The 16,375-nt window shown below is 47.6% G+C and overlaps 1 protein-coding gene across 2 annotated transcripts in view; it reads right to left on the bottom strand.

Annotated features, from left to right (window-relative positions):
* The window catches only part of LOC119393436 (uncharacterized), a 220,306-nt gene extending 204,483 nt beyond the window's left edge, over positions 1–15,823 (bottom strand). The window contains exon 1 of one of the 2 annotated variants that reach the window (XM_037660453.2): positions 15,373–15,823. In XM_037660453.2, coding sequence (XP_037516381.1) covers positions 15,373–15,463 — 91 coding nt within the window. In that variant the 5' untranslated portion in view covers positions 15,464–15,823. The remainder of the gene's footprint in view (positions 1–15,372) is intronic. The other variant, XM_037660455.2, reaches the window with a different exon arrangement.
* Positions 15,824–16,375: the final 552 nt, after the last annotated feature.

Below are 16,375 nucleotides of genomic sequence, written 5' to 3'. Positions count from 1 at the left end.
TTTACATCACCGGGAGATGCAGAAGAAAGAGAAAAAAAAGTAAGCCTCGGTTGATTGGAAGGAGGGCAAGGGTTACGGAGAAGAAGCGAGCTCTCGGAAAGCCCGCGTGGAAGGCAGAATGACAGCAGAAGAAAGCCTCGCGGCGTCAACAACCTCGACTTCCCACTCACACGCTGTGAAGAGACTCGTTAATTAAGGCGTATACGTTTTCACCGCGCCGCGGCGTTCTTCTTGTTCCCATGATCGAGAGGCTGTTTCCACGCGGTCGCTGCAACACGGTGTGCTTCCAATGAATATGCAAATCGTCGGTCGTCGTCTTCGTCTTCACCGGCAAGCGTTTCCTCAGCGTCGGTCGCTCGCCTGTCAGTAGATCATTCGCGCATGCGCGGCCGATGCACTTCAGAGATAACCTCGCATGCTCATTACAAAAAACAAACACGTGCAAACGTTGGATCACGTGCGAAGTTATTTTTAAAACGCTGAAGGGAAGTTGAAGGCAAAATGATGTAGATAATATGCACATCACGAACGTGATTATTCCTCCTAAAAAATCATCGCCTTACACCCTGTGCAGATGGTTGACCGGCGAAGCTGAAAAGGGTTTGTCACGGAGTCATTCCGCCTTGTGAAGGTCGATGACCAGCCAAGCTGTTTAGCACACGGCACAGACGTGACACTGAATTTTCATGAAAGGTACAGAACGGCACATAATTTTAATGAAAGGTACAGCCATGGGCACAGAATGTCCCTTTCGAATGTAGCGTATGCTCTTTCTAAAGTTTTCCATATGAGCAGCATGCGCCGTCTTGCCGCGACGTGCGTCGTCTTTTCTGGCTTACCGCATGCGCTTGGCGTTTCGTGAACGATCTCGAGGAGCCATTTGAGCAGCATGCGCATTTTTGCCGCATTCTCCGTTTCGAGACACCCTAGTGGACCGGTCGTGGGTAGTGGGATCTGCCCAATTCCTGTGGCCCATACCTGCTCTAAGAACAACCTGCCTACAGACATCCGTTTCGCCTCGGCATATATGCGGTTGTGTTGTAATGTTATATATGGTTATTTTCACACGAAACCGAGACTCACTCGTAAGCACGCCATGCGTGGATAAATTCGCATGCCGCTGCTCACCGTTAGATTTAGAGAGACTGTTCTTTCAGCACAATAACAGTGTAGTGAAGTATGTAAGCATTGTCGCTGTGAACATTTGTGCAAACAAAAGCTCGAGCCAAGAGGAAGAGAATGAAAGGAACAGGCATGTACAGTCGGCGTCAGAAGTTTAGGGACACCCGAGTCTGAGAAAGCTTTGGAATTTTCCAACAATTTACAACTGTATTAGGTCGAAGTGCGCAGTACATGTCGTTAGCGCGTTTTAGAACAGGCCGGAAATCTAAATTCAAGACTTCCTGCCAAAGCAGCGGGAATGTTAAGCTTTTCTCGTGGAATGTTAAGCTTTCTCGTCTCGTGGTCTCTAAACTTTTGACGATGACTGCACTGGCGTACCCAGAGGGAGGAAGGGGGGTGTTCAAACTTCCCCTCCCCACCAAAAATTTTCTACTTTGCATGTTTACGCACACACACACACACACACACACACACACACACACACACACACACACACACACACACACACACACACACACACACACACACACACACACACACACACACACACACACACACACTCACTCACGAACAGACATAAAGGGTGGTTGAACACCCCCTCCGAAAAGTTTTCTGGCTACACCCCTGGCTCACTGTACGTACGTGCTTCTGCCAAGGTTCAAGTCTATCTCGCGCAAATGCTTACAAGAATATTTTCGCCCATAATAATTTGTCCATCTCAGCGGCACAGCTTGCGTTTTAATAATAGCGTCGACAGTATCCACGCAAACCTAAACTATCTTAAACAAACAAACAAACAAACAAACAAATATGTTATCCACGCTGGTGTCTCTGTCTTCGTCCTGAGCGCGTAAACACTGTGCCGTGTTCCCGCTGTTTGCTCTTCGAAGCGATGGCTTCGTTTCTCGCAGTAGACGCGCTCGCAGAATCGCGTTGTCGCCTTCGCGGGTCAGCGCGTTGTAATGGGTGCCGGCTCATTCGCGAGAGAGCGAACGACGCGGCTCCGAAAGTCGCGGCGACAAGGGGACCCACGGCGGCTGTCGCGACCTCTTCGCGAGGCCGTGTGCGTGCGGGCCAGCTCCGCGTACGTGTAGCGCGAGAAACGGCCTCCTTAGTACACGGTCGTGTCCTACACGCTGCCGTTTAATCACCGCGCCGCGACACCGGCACCGCTTGCAGCTAAAGTCCTTTACTTGTAGCGACATGGCCCGTGGCTAGAGTGTACTAGAAGCGTTACAGTGGCTGCACGCCGTAGAAGGCCCAGCCATCTTTTTTGCGATGTTACTTCCGCAACAACATCTAAACAACAACAACAAAAAAACGTTTCTCTGCTGGGTATTGTAGCGGCATCGCCAAGCCGACTTGACTTCTAAAAGATTGTTGTTTGAAAACTGAAATACAAAGAAAAGGAAACGGAAGTAGCAAGTAGACTGTCAACTGCTACCGGAAGAGACAGAACGTCGTCCTATACAATTTAATAAGGAGGGGACAGACAGAGGCGTGGAAGATAGAAAAGAACGAAAGCAAAGGAAAAGAACTCTATATAACACAAAAGCTAATGTAAAACAAAGACAAAGGCCGAACAGAGGAAAATGTCCCTGCTGGTCCGGTCACGCTGTTAAATAAATAATAAAAAAAAAACACCAGGCTAGCGTAAAACACGCAGCGCAATCACAGCGTAAGCCGTAGAAACCGTTGCAAACTCTCTTAGGGCGCCTAGTGTAAGTTCAGGTACGAAGTACCCGCTATGCCGTGATTCATCATCTTTGTGCGATGCAGCGAAAACCCACTACGTGGCGTCTGTATAGGGCAATGTGTGCACATACGTAGTTGCACACTGTGTTGATGCTGTGACCTATAATGACGATTATCAATTACGGCTGACTCTTTTGTAATGGGTGGGAAGCTTTAAACCACATATTCGTTACGCAACTCACATGCCGTGTTTCCAGGTGCTCGTGTAAGCTTCTGACACAGTAACACTTAACGTGACTTCTCGCCCTACATGACTACTGTGTAGGGTCTTTTTCCGAAGAAGTTTCAAGCACCGGTGTCGTTCATGGGTAGAATACTTGAAAGCCATGCAGAATGCCTAGGTTTCATCTGGCGTAAACACCGTGTTTTTTTTTTCTCTCTTTCTTTTTTTTGTGAGCGATAGCTGTGACGGATACCAGCAGCGGCGGAGGACGACATCATCATCAAAATAGGCTGTTGTGAGCTCACAGCAGTTTAAGCTGTAAAAAATGAAATAGTGCCAGGGTCCACGTCAATCGAAATCAGGCGAGAGTAAACTAATCGATACAAACGGGAATCCAAGTTAGCTTCTTCTAGCAAAGTAAGAGAACCACGCCGAGCCTGGTCGGAGTCGGGGTTAATTTCACAACCACTCCGGTATGCAGAGATGCGTCGAGGCGAGGGCCGCACACCGTCAGTCCCGGAAGAAGGTCTCGCCGTATCGAGCTGCGCTACGCAATGAAAACGGAACACTAATGTAGGGTCTTAAGCATTTTATAGCAAGCACAATGCACGCAAGGCACCGACTACGCAGTCATTTTCGGCACAATCATCCACACACACAGGACACAACGAAACTAACTTGACTCTGCACTGCTAACCAAGCTGAGGAATGGTCTGCAGAAAGCCCGAGAGGTATGTATGTGTGTTTGCGGAGGGAGGGGGGGGGGGGGAGTGATAGGCGCGTGTAAGACTTCAACAGGAGCAGTTGCCTCCCTCTCTGCCTACGCGCTGTCACATCCGCTCATAACCTCCAGTAAGAAAAAAAAAAGAAAAGAAAGATACGAGGAAGTGGCTGCGGTAAAACTTCAATAGGGACTCGTGTGCTTAGATTTTGGTGCATCTTGATGAAGCCCAGCTGGTCAGAGTTGATTCAAAGTTTACTTGCCGAAACTAGCTCCGTAGACGCAGGCTATATGGGGCTCGAGGTAACGCTTATATTCGAATGAAGTGCTGGTTCCGTTCGGCATGCACGGCCACGATCTGTCTCTGTATGACAAGCTTGGCAAATACTCGGCCAGGCGTGAAAAGAGGAAAATAGAAACGAAACAAGGAAACCTAATTTGCACATCGACATATGCATGTGCACGGGCAACGCTCGCGTCGCTATACATGTCGTTCAATCGAGAAAGCAAACCGCGCGGGATTGAATGTTAGCACGCACGCGTTTATGCCACACCGGCGTGCACGACTCCAATTATACAAGCTCGTGCGTCGCGTCGGTCGCCACAGCTCACCCGATGCTACCCGGATAATCCGATTAGCGGCAAAACCGGATCGCCCGGCTCAAAACCTGCATTGTGCGCTCTACCGCTGCAAGGAACTAATTGGGTGGAGTGCATTCTCTTTTTCGGTCATCCATGCAGCGTATCTGCGATAGAGCACCCCACTGGGCATGTCACACGTAAACAGCAAGTAGCCACTGTGTAGATCGAGAGCGGCCAAGTGCACATATATAATCAAGCCCACGCACATTGTCGCACGAAACCAGATACGTCCTAGCAAACATCGCTATATTTGAGGACATAGCGCGTGCGACAGAGGCGCCTACATAGCGTTGCATTCGGGCGTGTATGCGGTAGCCACTCGGGTGCAATTTGGTTAACATCTATCTATCTATCTATCTATCTATCTATCTATCTATCTATCTATCTATCTATCTATCTATCTATCTATCTATCTATCTATCTATCTATCTATCTATCTATCTATCTATCTATCTATCTATCTATCTATCTATCTATCTATCTATCTATCTATCTATCTATCTATCTATCTATCTCAAGGGCGAGAAGGCTGTAATAGATAAGAAAACAACGATCGGAAACGATTGAAGGATCATTGTCAAAGAGGATCTTTTTTTTCTGTAAGTTTGCCGAGATATGCTGCTGGAAAGCTTACTGCTTGCTTCGATTTCTCTTTTCGTTAAAAAATCTCGGGTTTTACTTGTCAAGTAGCCCTACGTGATTACGAGGCACGCCGTACGTAGGAGTTCTCTTACTTACACTTAAATCTAAGCACACGGGTGTTCTTTACATTTCGTCCCCATCGAAATGGCCCGTGTCATCGATCTTAGCAGCTGGACACCTTACGGGCTAAACTATCCCGCGGGTAAGATCTGCCGTTACGCTTGAAAAGAATCAAATGTATATCAAACTAGCTGTAGCCGAGATAACTGTACTATACGTACGTGACCATATTTGTATTCCGCCAAAACGGAAATGCGGCCGCTGTAAGCTGGGAACAAGACACAGTTCTCGTGGTGTGCAGGAAAGCACCATGGTCCCCAGGTCAACAAGAGTAAGGCACAAACCCATGTTGCAATTAATGTTGAGCATCTAATAAGGCTTCCCTCGCTTGCAGACTCGGCAGACAGTTTTATTTACATTTTTAAAGCTTTACTGCTCGCATATTCTCAAAAGGTCGCGAACGAGCACGGAACTGTTTAGCAGTGGCGTCATATATTCTTCAGGCAAGGAAACACGCGTTCCGACGCACCTGAGCATCCCGTTGTTCTAAACTGCGGCACTCGCTTCGTTTATTGTTGCTTCTTAGCGTGAACTCGCTCTCTCATCTCCATATAAGTTGGTGGAGCGAATCACAGGAAAGATATAGAAGGAAGAATAACGGTCAATGCTGTAAAACTAACAAGGTAAAGGCGGTACCGCAGGGCCCGCTGTGCGGAGGAGCGTCGTATGCACTGGGAATCTCTTATTGAATCGGCAGGAGCATATGCGAGACAAGACCTCCCATCCATTTCTTAGAGAACATCCGTTCCTTGTGCGTATGTATGTATGTATGTATGTATGTATGTATGTATGTATGTATGTATGTATGTATGTATGTATGTATGTATGTATGTATGTATGTATGTATGTATGCATGCATGTATGTATGTATGTATGTATGTATGTATGTATGTATGTATGTATGTATGTATGTATGTATGTATGTATGTATGTATGTATGTATGTATGTATGTATGTATGTGTACGTACGAGTGTGTGTATATATATGTGTATATGTGCGTGTGATAGACATACATGTAGATGTAGTGTTGTTCATGGTGAGCCCGAAGTGAACATAGCCCTAAGAAGAACTCGGCCTTGCTTCACAGGCGTAATTGCAATGAAGTTGAGGCTTTAGAAGGTTTAACAAAAGATTCTCACAGTCACCTGACCTGCAGGCGCGTCATGGCGACAGTCCTGGAACCAGGGCGCGTCCCAACCTGTTGCGTCACATTGTCCGCGTGCGTCACGAACGGTAATGAGAGATCAAGATTTTTTTTTTTCATTTCGTTATACTTTAAAGCCCCGTATCACAGCCTGCACCCGCTTATCACTGCCTACTCTAATAATACATTAGTGCATTATACCTAGATGTTCCCTTTCTCTCTCTTTCTCTCCCTTACTCACCCTTCATTCTTCACTTCATGAAAAGTACAAGAACTATAAGTCTCGTTAGTGAAACCAGGCGTGAACTCGTCTGCCGGATTGATTAGTCTGGCTTAGGTTAAGTGAGTTCGTTGTCCTGAATAGTTAACACATTTGCCATGCACGATCACTTCATCATTAAGTACGGTGAAGGAGGCTGCACGAAGTTATCGAGGTTTCGAGAGTCAAGCAAAAGAAATCAGGTGAGAACCGTGAAATTCGAGGAGAGGAGTACTGCACCGATCAAGAACTCCTTCGTCAATCGCAAGCACCCCGATATCACTTCTGGTCTATCCAGCATTTCGTTCTCAGCTTCGCGCGAAGCAATAACGCCAGAGGAGCGCGCTATAGTGAAAACAGCAATTTAAGTAATCGAAAGGTTAAAACAACCTAAAAAAGAAAAAACTTGCAAAATAAACTCCATGTCTTCTTGTTGCTCTCCCTCTCTCTCTCACGCACACACTACGCACACCATCCACTCTCTCCCTCTCTCTCTGTCTGACACGACTATGAGAGATGGCCCAGGCGATATAAAGGAGCGGGCGAAACGCGTAGCGTGAACAGGCAAGCGCGCCCAGCGTCGGAACGCAGCGCGCATACGCGCTCGAGTCGAACGCGCGAAACCTCCCGCCTGGGCCTCTCATAGAAGAAGCGAAGACTCCGGCACCATCCTTAAAAGCGCGGATATCAAAACTGGCGCGGCGCGTATAGAAAAGGCTAGGAGGAGAGTCTCTCGCGGGCGTCATCAATCACGGCGAAAACGACGACGAAGACGAAGCGGAGGAGGGCGCGCTCGCCGAGGCCTTTCGCTTCGCTCGTTCGCCGATGGCTGCGGCGAAAGATTTTGGGGACGAGGACTATAGTGACGGCCGCCCACTACTTTCCGGGTCAGCGGGGCCGGCAGACAAGCGTGAAGCCGCCGCTGCTGCCGCCGGCGCGGTCTAGCGCGCGCGCCTAGCTGCTCGCGCTCTGCAATTGCGCGAAGCTTGGGAAGCATCGCGATTCACACTCGAGGCTGCGCGAGGCGGCACACTGAGCTCGCTAGGACGCGCTCGTGTTTCCAATACACAGTGGGCAACGCGTCGGATGAAAACGCGCTCCCCTTCGCGGGGAGTGCTAAGGATGCAGGCGTTTTTGCGCCCTGATCGAGGTCGGGATGGAGGCGTGGTAACGGGCTGGACTGGTGTGATGGACGGCAGAGTATTCAAATACGACAGATTTAATTTGCGCGAGCGTGTGTTGATGTGACGAATCATAGTGAGTTGTGCGACATAACTAGAGCGCTTTGCACATGTATACGTAGACGGAAACAAACAGCGCTATAGACACAGAACGGTGGTAAAACGGCAGACAGGGCGCTGATATCACCGTCCCGTGTATATAGATGTTTGTTCCCGTCTTAATGATCTACCAACCAGCCCACTTAGGTGCACTTCTACAGATACATAGACATCACATATCCCTGTGAAACCATTGCCCAGAGAGGCTGGAAAAGCATTGGGAAAATTTGCTGTCTTTTTTTCTTCATTTTATAATTGAATAGTAGGAATGAGTACGAATTAACGTTAAGGTTACCATAAGCTTCAATATAACGCAATAAAGACATTCATATGCCGACAACTCGCCGTCCGTGAGTGCCGAATCCTCGTACATGACGCACGCGTCAGAGGCGACAGGAATTCAGCTGTGGAGGCTGCAGTCCCTGCCTCCATTTTCTTGGCTAGTGGCAGCGTCATCTTTAGGGATGAGTGACTTGGGCGGTCGCACTGGACGCCGTATGTTCGATCCAAGCTCGTATCTTGAATGTATTTTCTAGCTGACAAAACGCTCATTTTCTACCACTTGCATATTTACTAACAATACAAGTCAACATGTAGTAATGGCCATATAAATAAAAAAATGAGGGTGGTGCAACGGCCGCTGTTCGCCCAGGACGCTTTATGGTCTAAGGCCGGTTTTGACTACTAGTGCGCTTAAACTAAACCATATAACTAAACGTACGCCTCATGCTGTTAGCCAGCACCGTTCGCGAATGTGCCAACGATTCGGCACTTGTTCTATAGCAACTGCTATTTGTTTGGGAGGACGTCGCGCCAAGTGTTATCTATGCATTATCCAAGTCGGCTATATACAACCGATCCACTTAACTTCTTGCGAATATGTGCGATCGTGCGTGATATTATTACTCTTAATAAACACCTCAGGTTTTAGGCCCAAGCAGGGTGAACAACGCAATGCAACTGGCAATAGAAAGCAAGCAAATATACAATTAACAGTAACTTCCAGCAAAGCTTTATCGGTAAGCAATTCCAGTCGCAGAATGTACGTGGAGAAAAAAAAAACTGATGTTTGTTCGCGCGAAGTGAGGTGCTAGTCCATTTTTATCGTGGTCTCAGGTATACTGAACCGTCATTAAAAGCGGCAAAAGTGCTGCTTTTAAATTTTAGTCGCTAATTCTTTTTTATTTAAACGCCCATGAAGGAACCGTGATCGCCATCATTCTCATTGCATTTCGTGTAGCTGCATTTCATCTCGCTTCATTATATTTCATTAATTTTCAGCTGCGCTTCCTGACAGCTCTTGCGAAACCTCGTCTCTATCTTTCAAAGAAGACAGTGAAATAAAAACCAAAATATTTCTATTTGGCGGTGTGTGAAACAGTGTCGACAACAGTTTTTTATGGAGCAACTCATTTAATACAAACGTGAAGGGCCCCGTCAGCCACATCCACGGTCTTTCTAAAGGAGGCTATACGAGTAAAGCACGCTTGAAAGCGTTACGCAATGGGAAAAGCGTTTGTCACTGACAGCTGCACGCCGTTGAATTCCAGCCAAGCACTGACAGGAGCTTGTCGGGTGCATAGAATAACGGGTTATTAAGCGCGACGAAAGAGTCGTAAGCGTTGTACCGCACGCTTATGCAACGCTTAGAATGAAGAAGGTGAAGGATCCCAGCGAGAAAATAAATAAATAAATAAACATAGTTGTCAAACGTGCCGTAGCCTCTTACGCCTTATAATCCGCATGGAGTTGGAAATACCAAACTAAAAGGAAATTATATTTTTAGTGGTGCAAGTTGACACCTGCTGTATCGTTATGTAATACTGCGCAGTGCGTATAGGTAGTTGCAGACCAGACATTTAGCGGAGTGTTCTATACAGCGGAAGTTACCCAATTAAATCAGTTCACCTGGGATCCATCGTTTCTTTTTTTCTCGCAGTTGATATTTGTAACTGGCCCAACCGGCTTTCCTGAGGATACGTACCACGTCAGCATTGGCTGATATTTTTCTCTAACTTTCATTTTAGCCTAATGTGTTTTTATGAATATGGGCCCTGGAGTGTTTGCGTTCGCCAACGAGAGTGTTTTCAGACCGAACGGAGCATGGCAGCCGCGATGAGAAATAGATATTAAACTTGATCGCAGCGTTTGGAAACTACATATTTAAAATAATAATAATAATAATAATAATAATAATAATAATAATAATAATAATAATAATAATAATAATAATATAATAATAATAATAATAATAATAATAATAATAATAATGGTGGTGGTCGTGGTGGTGATGAATCGGCGACACTGTGCAACAGTACCACACAGCAATAAAAGAATGACGGCAGGCAGTCAATTATTTTACACCGACTTACGAGTACTACACTGCCAACGTCCGTATCCCAGTTCCGCAGCCGCCGACAGAGTAGGCAGTGCACGGAGGCGTCAAAGAAGCGCTTGCATAATAGCCGCGCGGATCTTCCCGGAAACGCACGTAAAAATGACTCGCTCTACGACGCTCGCACGAAGTGAAAAGAAAGAAAGAAAGAAAGAAAGAAAGAAAGAAAGAAAGAAAGAAAGAAAGAAAGAAAGAAAGAAAGAAAGAAAGAAAGAAAGAAAGAAAGAAAGAAAGACGTTCTTTTCCGGCTCGGTTCTTCCTCCGGCGGAGAACTTCGTTCGTGCGCACTGCATCCGTCTTCATCATGCGCCACTCGGGTCTAGCTAGCGGTGGCCCTCGGCGCCGTTATACGCCGCCGCCGCCGCTGACCTAGTCCCCAACCTCTCTCTCTCCCTCCCCTGCCTCCTCACAGCTGCAACTCGCTACATACGCGGTTCGTCCACTCGGTACGAACGAACGGCGAGCGGTTCGTTTGACGAGGACTTGCACATTCGTTAGCTTGCTTTCCTGTTCCGGCGGTCGCCGTAACGCCGCCACGCAGCGTGACTGCGCCGAGCGTCAAAGGTCAGCAGGCCCGGAGGGGAAGTGTAAACAGAGGCCGGACCGCTCCTTCTTCGAGCACCCGGAATCAGTGCATCGAAAGCTCAGGAATCGCTGGTCGTCTCTTCGTTAGACATAACCAATTAAACCAATAGACAAGTAAACCATAGGGGGCATTATTTCGTTTTTGTGTAACTGATGTGTAATGATTATGACTAAAATTGAAAAGAATTAAAGTGCACGAAAAAGCACCCTTTTTGTCGGTGGGATTCCAACCCACAACCTTCGAATTACGCGTCCGATGGTCTACCAGTTGAGCTAAGACGCAGGGCGTTCCCTCGTCCACTTTGTTGGGTATTTATGTGTGTTTGATCACTGGGAGTGTTAGCCAGCGCCACTCGTAGGCAAGGCGGCGTGTGTGGAACACTCTTTTTGCCAGACGGCGTCGCGTCGCACTTGATCTTTGCACGAGGTGGCAATTGACCATTAAACCCACGTATGGTATACCTAAGACATCAAGTCTGCCGGGACGAAGCCCTCGCTATGAAAGTACGAAGCAAGAGGAATTGTTCGATGGGCTCATATCTTCAATCAATGACACCAGGGGAAAAGCATAGGGGAAATTATTTCTTATCTTGTAACTGTAACGTAATGATTATGACTTGAAATTGAAAGGTAATAAAGTGCACGAAAAGGCACCCTTTCCGTCGGTGGAATCCGTACCCACAGCCTTCGTGCAACGAGCCCGACTCTTGGTGTATACCAAGGCGGTGAACACGTGATGTGCTACTCCACGTGAACGTAGACGCATTTTATTTGACGACAATGTGGTGGTGGTAGTGGTTTGAAGAGGAAAAGGCGTCTAATTTCTGCAGCCCGGTCGGGAGCACGGCGCAGCGCCTAAACTTTCTCAGCCTCGTTTATTCGCGTTCTGCAACGGCCGGTACGATGTTCGATTTCCGACGAAAATTGTGGGCCGATCCGGACACATCCCCGTCTGACAGTGCACTTAAGTCACGTGGCCCAGCCCTCGTTCCCAGCTAGTGTTGCCTGAATGGTGGTTAATGGCGGTTAAGATTGGGTAATGTTGGGTGTTCATTTTTCATAACACAAATATTGCCTTTCTCTCAGTCCCAGTACAATAATTATGTTGTATACCAACTTTTCAATAATTTATCGTAGGTCCAAGAAGGCGTTCGCACTTACCTGCCGATTACTCAGGTTCTCTTAATTAGGCGATTTCAACCAAAATGCGCAAAAGATTCAGCGAAAGAATAGGAAAATGAAAGGAATATACAGTGTCAAGACATCATAAATACGCAGAAAAAAAAAAGCTTACAGGTTCTCTTAGGCTTGTTCTCTTATTCGCCAGAGACAGGTTCCCTTATTCGCCATTCGTCTTAGGCGAATATCCATTCTCCTAAGATGACTCGAAGGCGAAAGCCATCTTTTTCTTCTCAGTCAATGTATTGATCCTCCTCCGCCTCCTCCCGAATGCTTTTTGGACGTAACGTGGTTTTGCACTGCCTCCAGGATCGGAAGCGTTGCAAGCTTTCTGCATCTCACCTGGGTTTTCACGGCCTCCGTGATCGGCCCACGTTTCAGCAGGCGACGATGTCATGTGATGAGGTCACGTTATGTGACGTCATCATGTGATGATTATTTTTTGCGTCACTCGTGTTGACGCCGACGCTGCGGGACGACGGTCGACGCCGACGGTCGATTTTCACGTTTGATAAGTCATCTAAGGCTTTCGCCTTTAAAATACATGTTTCCGAGCAGTTCACTGTTTATCCACTTCTCGCTGCATAGAGAGCACATAACCGGTATACCGGCTTTACGGTCTGGTTCCGATGTTCCCAGGCGACTCAACTGCGGCGATAATTGGCTTAGCGGCATGCGTAGCGCGGCTTCCAGTGAATCCCCAGCGCTCGAAAGTTCCAGAGAGCGAACACGACATTCTTATTCTCTGCATCTTCCGAATGGCTGAATGTGTTTCGGAAACCCCATTACACGATGTAAGAGCAAACCGTTTGCACACAGTGTGACCCAGAAACCAAGACTGCGGATAAATTGTACATAGCAAAAGCTATAGGACTAGTTTCCTGAGCACTATTTTGACGGGAACAGTGCAAGGCCGACGAGTGCTGACACAGAGGCAGCAGAAAACGATGCAGAAAGAGAGGATCGTGGGCAGTGCTTTTTGGTTGTGTCGTTTATGTCTACGCTGCTCTGTTTTTCTTTTTAAACAAAGGGTAGGTGTATTGCAATAATATTGCCGTTATATTTGTTAAGCGCATACTAACTAATCTTAGTACATTTTTTTAAACGTCAGAACCTCGTGCCGAGGCAAGCTTTCTTTACTTGCTGAACGTCGAATCACCAAAGGTAAATAGAAGAGGGAGAGGGGGTGCGACAGCGCGACAGCCTATTCATAGATAACACCGAGGAAACAAGATTGCTACCACGCAGTTAATCTCATAGGCGTGCGCAGGGTTCCCCATTAGGGGGGGGGGAAGCTTCATCGCAGCAGCCCCCCCCCCCCTACTAAGTCAATGTGTGGGGTAGATATTGCCTACCCCCCCGCGCACGCCTATGGTTAATCTAACATCTCAGGAAAGCTGGTATGAGCTAGAAATACTCCCCGGGTCGTTACCGCATCGAATGCTATACTTCCAAAGAAGTATGGGTACGCGTTTGACGTGAGCTTCGCGGTGCAATTATTCAAGTATGTACCATCCATGAAGATTATTCGCAAGCCGTGCGCAATGAACGCAGAGTTTCACAACATTACTAGGGTTCGTCCGTTTCTGATTATAAAGAGCGTACCAACAAATAGACTGAACGAAGATCTCAAAACAATTAACGATGTTCTATGTGGCATACTTGTAGCCGGAAGGAAAATGAGGAAGGAAGGGACTGCTCTCGACAAGAAGGACTTACGCTTGCAAAAATTGCCGGCGATTTTGCTGAAATATATAACACTATTTATGAAGTGTGGTAGACTCCAAAATACCGTCACGAAACATACAGCGAAGACCAAAAATGAGAACGGATCTTAACTAACCTCTAAGCGCCATTTATCCCACCTCGCCCTGCTAGCCCGCCAATTCAGCTTACCCTTAACACGACAGCTACGTAACACACAGGAAATTTCGGAGGAGTCGGAAATTCTTCCTCCCGGATATCCAGTAACCACGTTAAAAAAAAGAAAAAAAAAGAACTCACAGGGTCTCTTATGCATTCGCCTAAGACGGCTCCAAGGGGAAAGCCATCGTCTTAATGCCTTCTCAGTCGGTGTACTGGCCCACACCCGCCCCCCTCCGAAAGCTCCCTGCACCTAACATGACCTTGCACTGCCTCCGGGATCGGAGGCTCTGCACCTCATCTGGTTTTCCACTGCCTCCGTGATCGGCCCACCTTTCAACAAGCGACGATGTCACGTGATGACGTCACGTTATGTGACATCACAAATTTTGGCGACCTGTGAAGTCATGATGACGTCACAGCGTATTGATATTTTTTATCAATCCTTTTGACACCGACGTTTGATTTTCGCGTTTGATGAGGCAATTAAGGCATTCGCCTTAATAATATTCCACATGCGCTTGTGTGACAGGTCACTAAATTCTTGCGCCAATCTGTTAACTATTTAGCTGGGAGCAGGAAGTATATGAACATGTCGAGCAAACATAAATGTAACGTAATTTGAACACATGTGAATCATCATTTCTTTCTTTACTTTTATTGCATGACAATCGATTAGCTTAACTCCGATTACCTGCGCAGCAAAACGAGTACAGTCTAGACAGAAACAACGGGACAGCGCCCGTCCCGTTGTTTCTGTCCATACTGTCTTCGTTTCGCTGCGCTGTTTTTAAAATGAATGCAAACCAACTTGCCCAAATTGCCGTTCTCTTAAATCCGATTACCTGTTTCGTTTTATAAAAAAAAAATAGGTCTAGGGCGTAAGTTAAAGCCCCTCTTCTACATAATCCAACACTGTTAACAAGGTATTAATGGCGGGCAGCCGTGCGAGACGACAAGATGCGGCTCCAGACATGAGAACAAGGAGAGGGGAGAATAACGACCCCTGGTCAGCTGGTTAAAAATAGGCCAGCGTGTGCCCAGCTGCGAGTATATCTGAAACCACTCTACGGTCCCCATCTGTTCATCCGTAGGTAACCGGTTCCGGTAAAACCATCACGATATGTTACCAGTTCTTATCGGCATCTAGACGTAGCGTGCGTCTTACTTGATCACACGTCTCACATAATGCGTCATGCACGCGCTTGCTGCGTGGCGAAAACAACGAGCTGTTGTGATGCTCCTCTACGGTGCAAGTCAAATTAAGCCAGTGTTCTCGTGTAGCTTTTTATCCAAGTAGGCATGACATATTGGGCTGTCCACAATAAAGAAAATAAATAGGGAGACAGATGGGATTGAAATGGCCTCATTTCGATGTACAACAGAGAAGATTGCGTGGGATAATAGTCCTAAAATGATTCTTTCGCATGACATCATGCCTGGAAATACCGTCCACATTTGCTTAAGAAGCGATCTCAAAGTGCAGTACAAAGAAACTCACCTTCAACAGAAGAGGAGCCGTTGGCGTATCCGCAGATGCACGCGACCACCACAAGCAGAACGGTCACGGTAGCACGGCGTGTACACTCCATAATCTTTTTTTTTTTTTTTCGCCGCGAAACACTCGAACGTCGGCGACGATACACACACACAGGGTCGATGTGGTTACACGGTAGCGTCAAATTCCGGAGGACAACAGTGACAACACGCGAAAACCACCCGACTGGCCGAAGCTCATGGCACACGAAACCGAGTCACGTTGTGAGAGACACACCGACAAACAGACCGGACGTGGTCAAACGAGCAAACGCACACACGCACGCGGTCACCACTGGGCGACCGCAAGCGCACGGCCGCTTGTGGTCTCGAGTGTTGAGGCGCACGCCGTGCGCTGCGTGGACAGGAGGAGCTCAAGAGCACGGAGCGCGCGACACGCCAGCTGGCCGTCCGGAGAGTCAACTGCTTGCTGGACGCTCTCGGAAGACGCAGCGAGCGGCCGGAACAGTCGGTGGGAGCACCAACGGCGGTGCGACCACGCGAACCAAAGCGGGACTGTAAGAGAGGGCGAGGAGGTGGGGGTGAGAGGGAAAGAAACGGGGGATGGTTACGGCCTGGGACCGGTCGAAACTCAAGGGCGCTTGCGTCTACGGAATACGGCGCCAGATGCCCTTTCAGATCAGTGGCGCCATCGCTTGAATGAAGGCTGCACTGGCAGCGAAGAGGCACAGCCTTTATTCGTTCCAAAGGAGGCGTGAGATTTGTGGGAGATAGGATATGGAATATAAGGGTGCGGCGACTTTCGATACGCGGTGTGTCGAAGGCGTTCCAAAGGCATGCCGTTGACACAAAGCGGCACTTGCAAGCTTTCGCCGGAACACCCCAAAACTCGGTATACATCGAAAGTAATCCACGTGTTCTCAGGCTAAATCCACCTGTAGCTTCCACCACTCTAGTAGAAAAAGCAAATAGAGAAATAAAAAGTTATGTTGATCTCGTGGCTAATA

The sequence above is a fragment of the Rhipicephalus sanguineus genome, chromosome 5, assembly GCF_013339695.2.
Source record: "Rhipicephalus sanguineus isolate Rsan-2018 chromosome 5, BIME_Rsan_1.4, whole genome shotgun sequence".
In the NCBI taxonomy this organism is placed as follows: domain Eukaryota; kingdom Metazoa; phylum Arthropoda; class Arachnida; order Ixodida; family Ixodidae; genus Rhipicephalus; species Rhipicephalus sanguineus.
The sequence above is the reverse complement of the archived record's forward strand: the minus strand, read 5'-3'. Positions and strand labels throughout refer to the sequence as shown.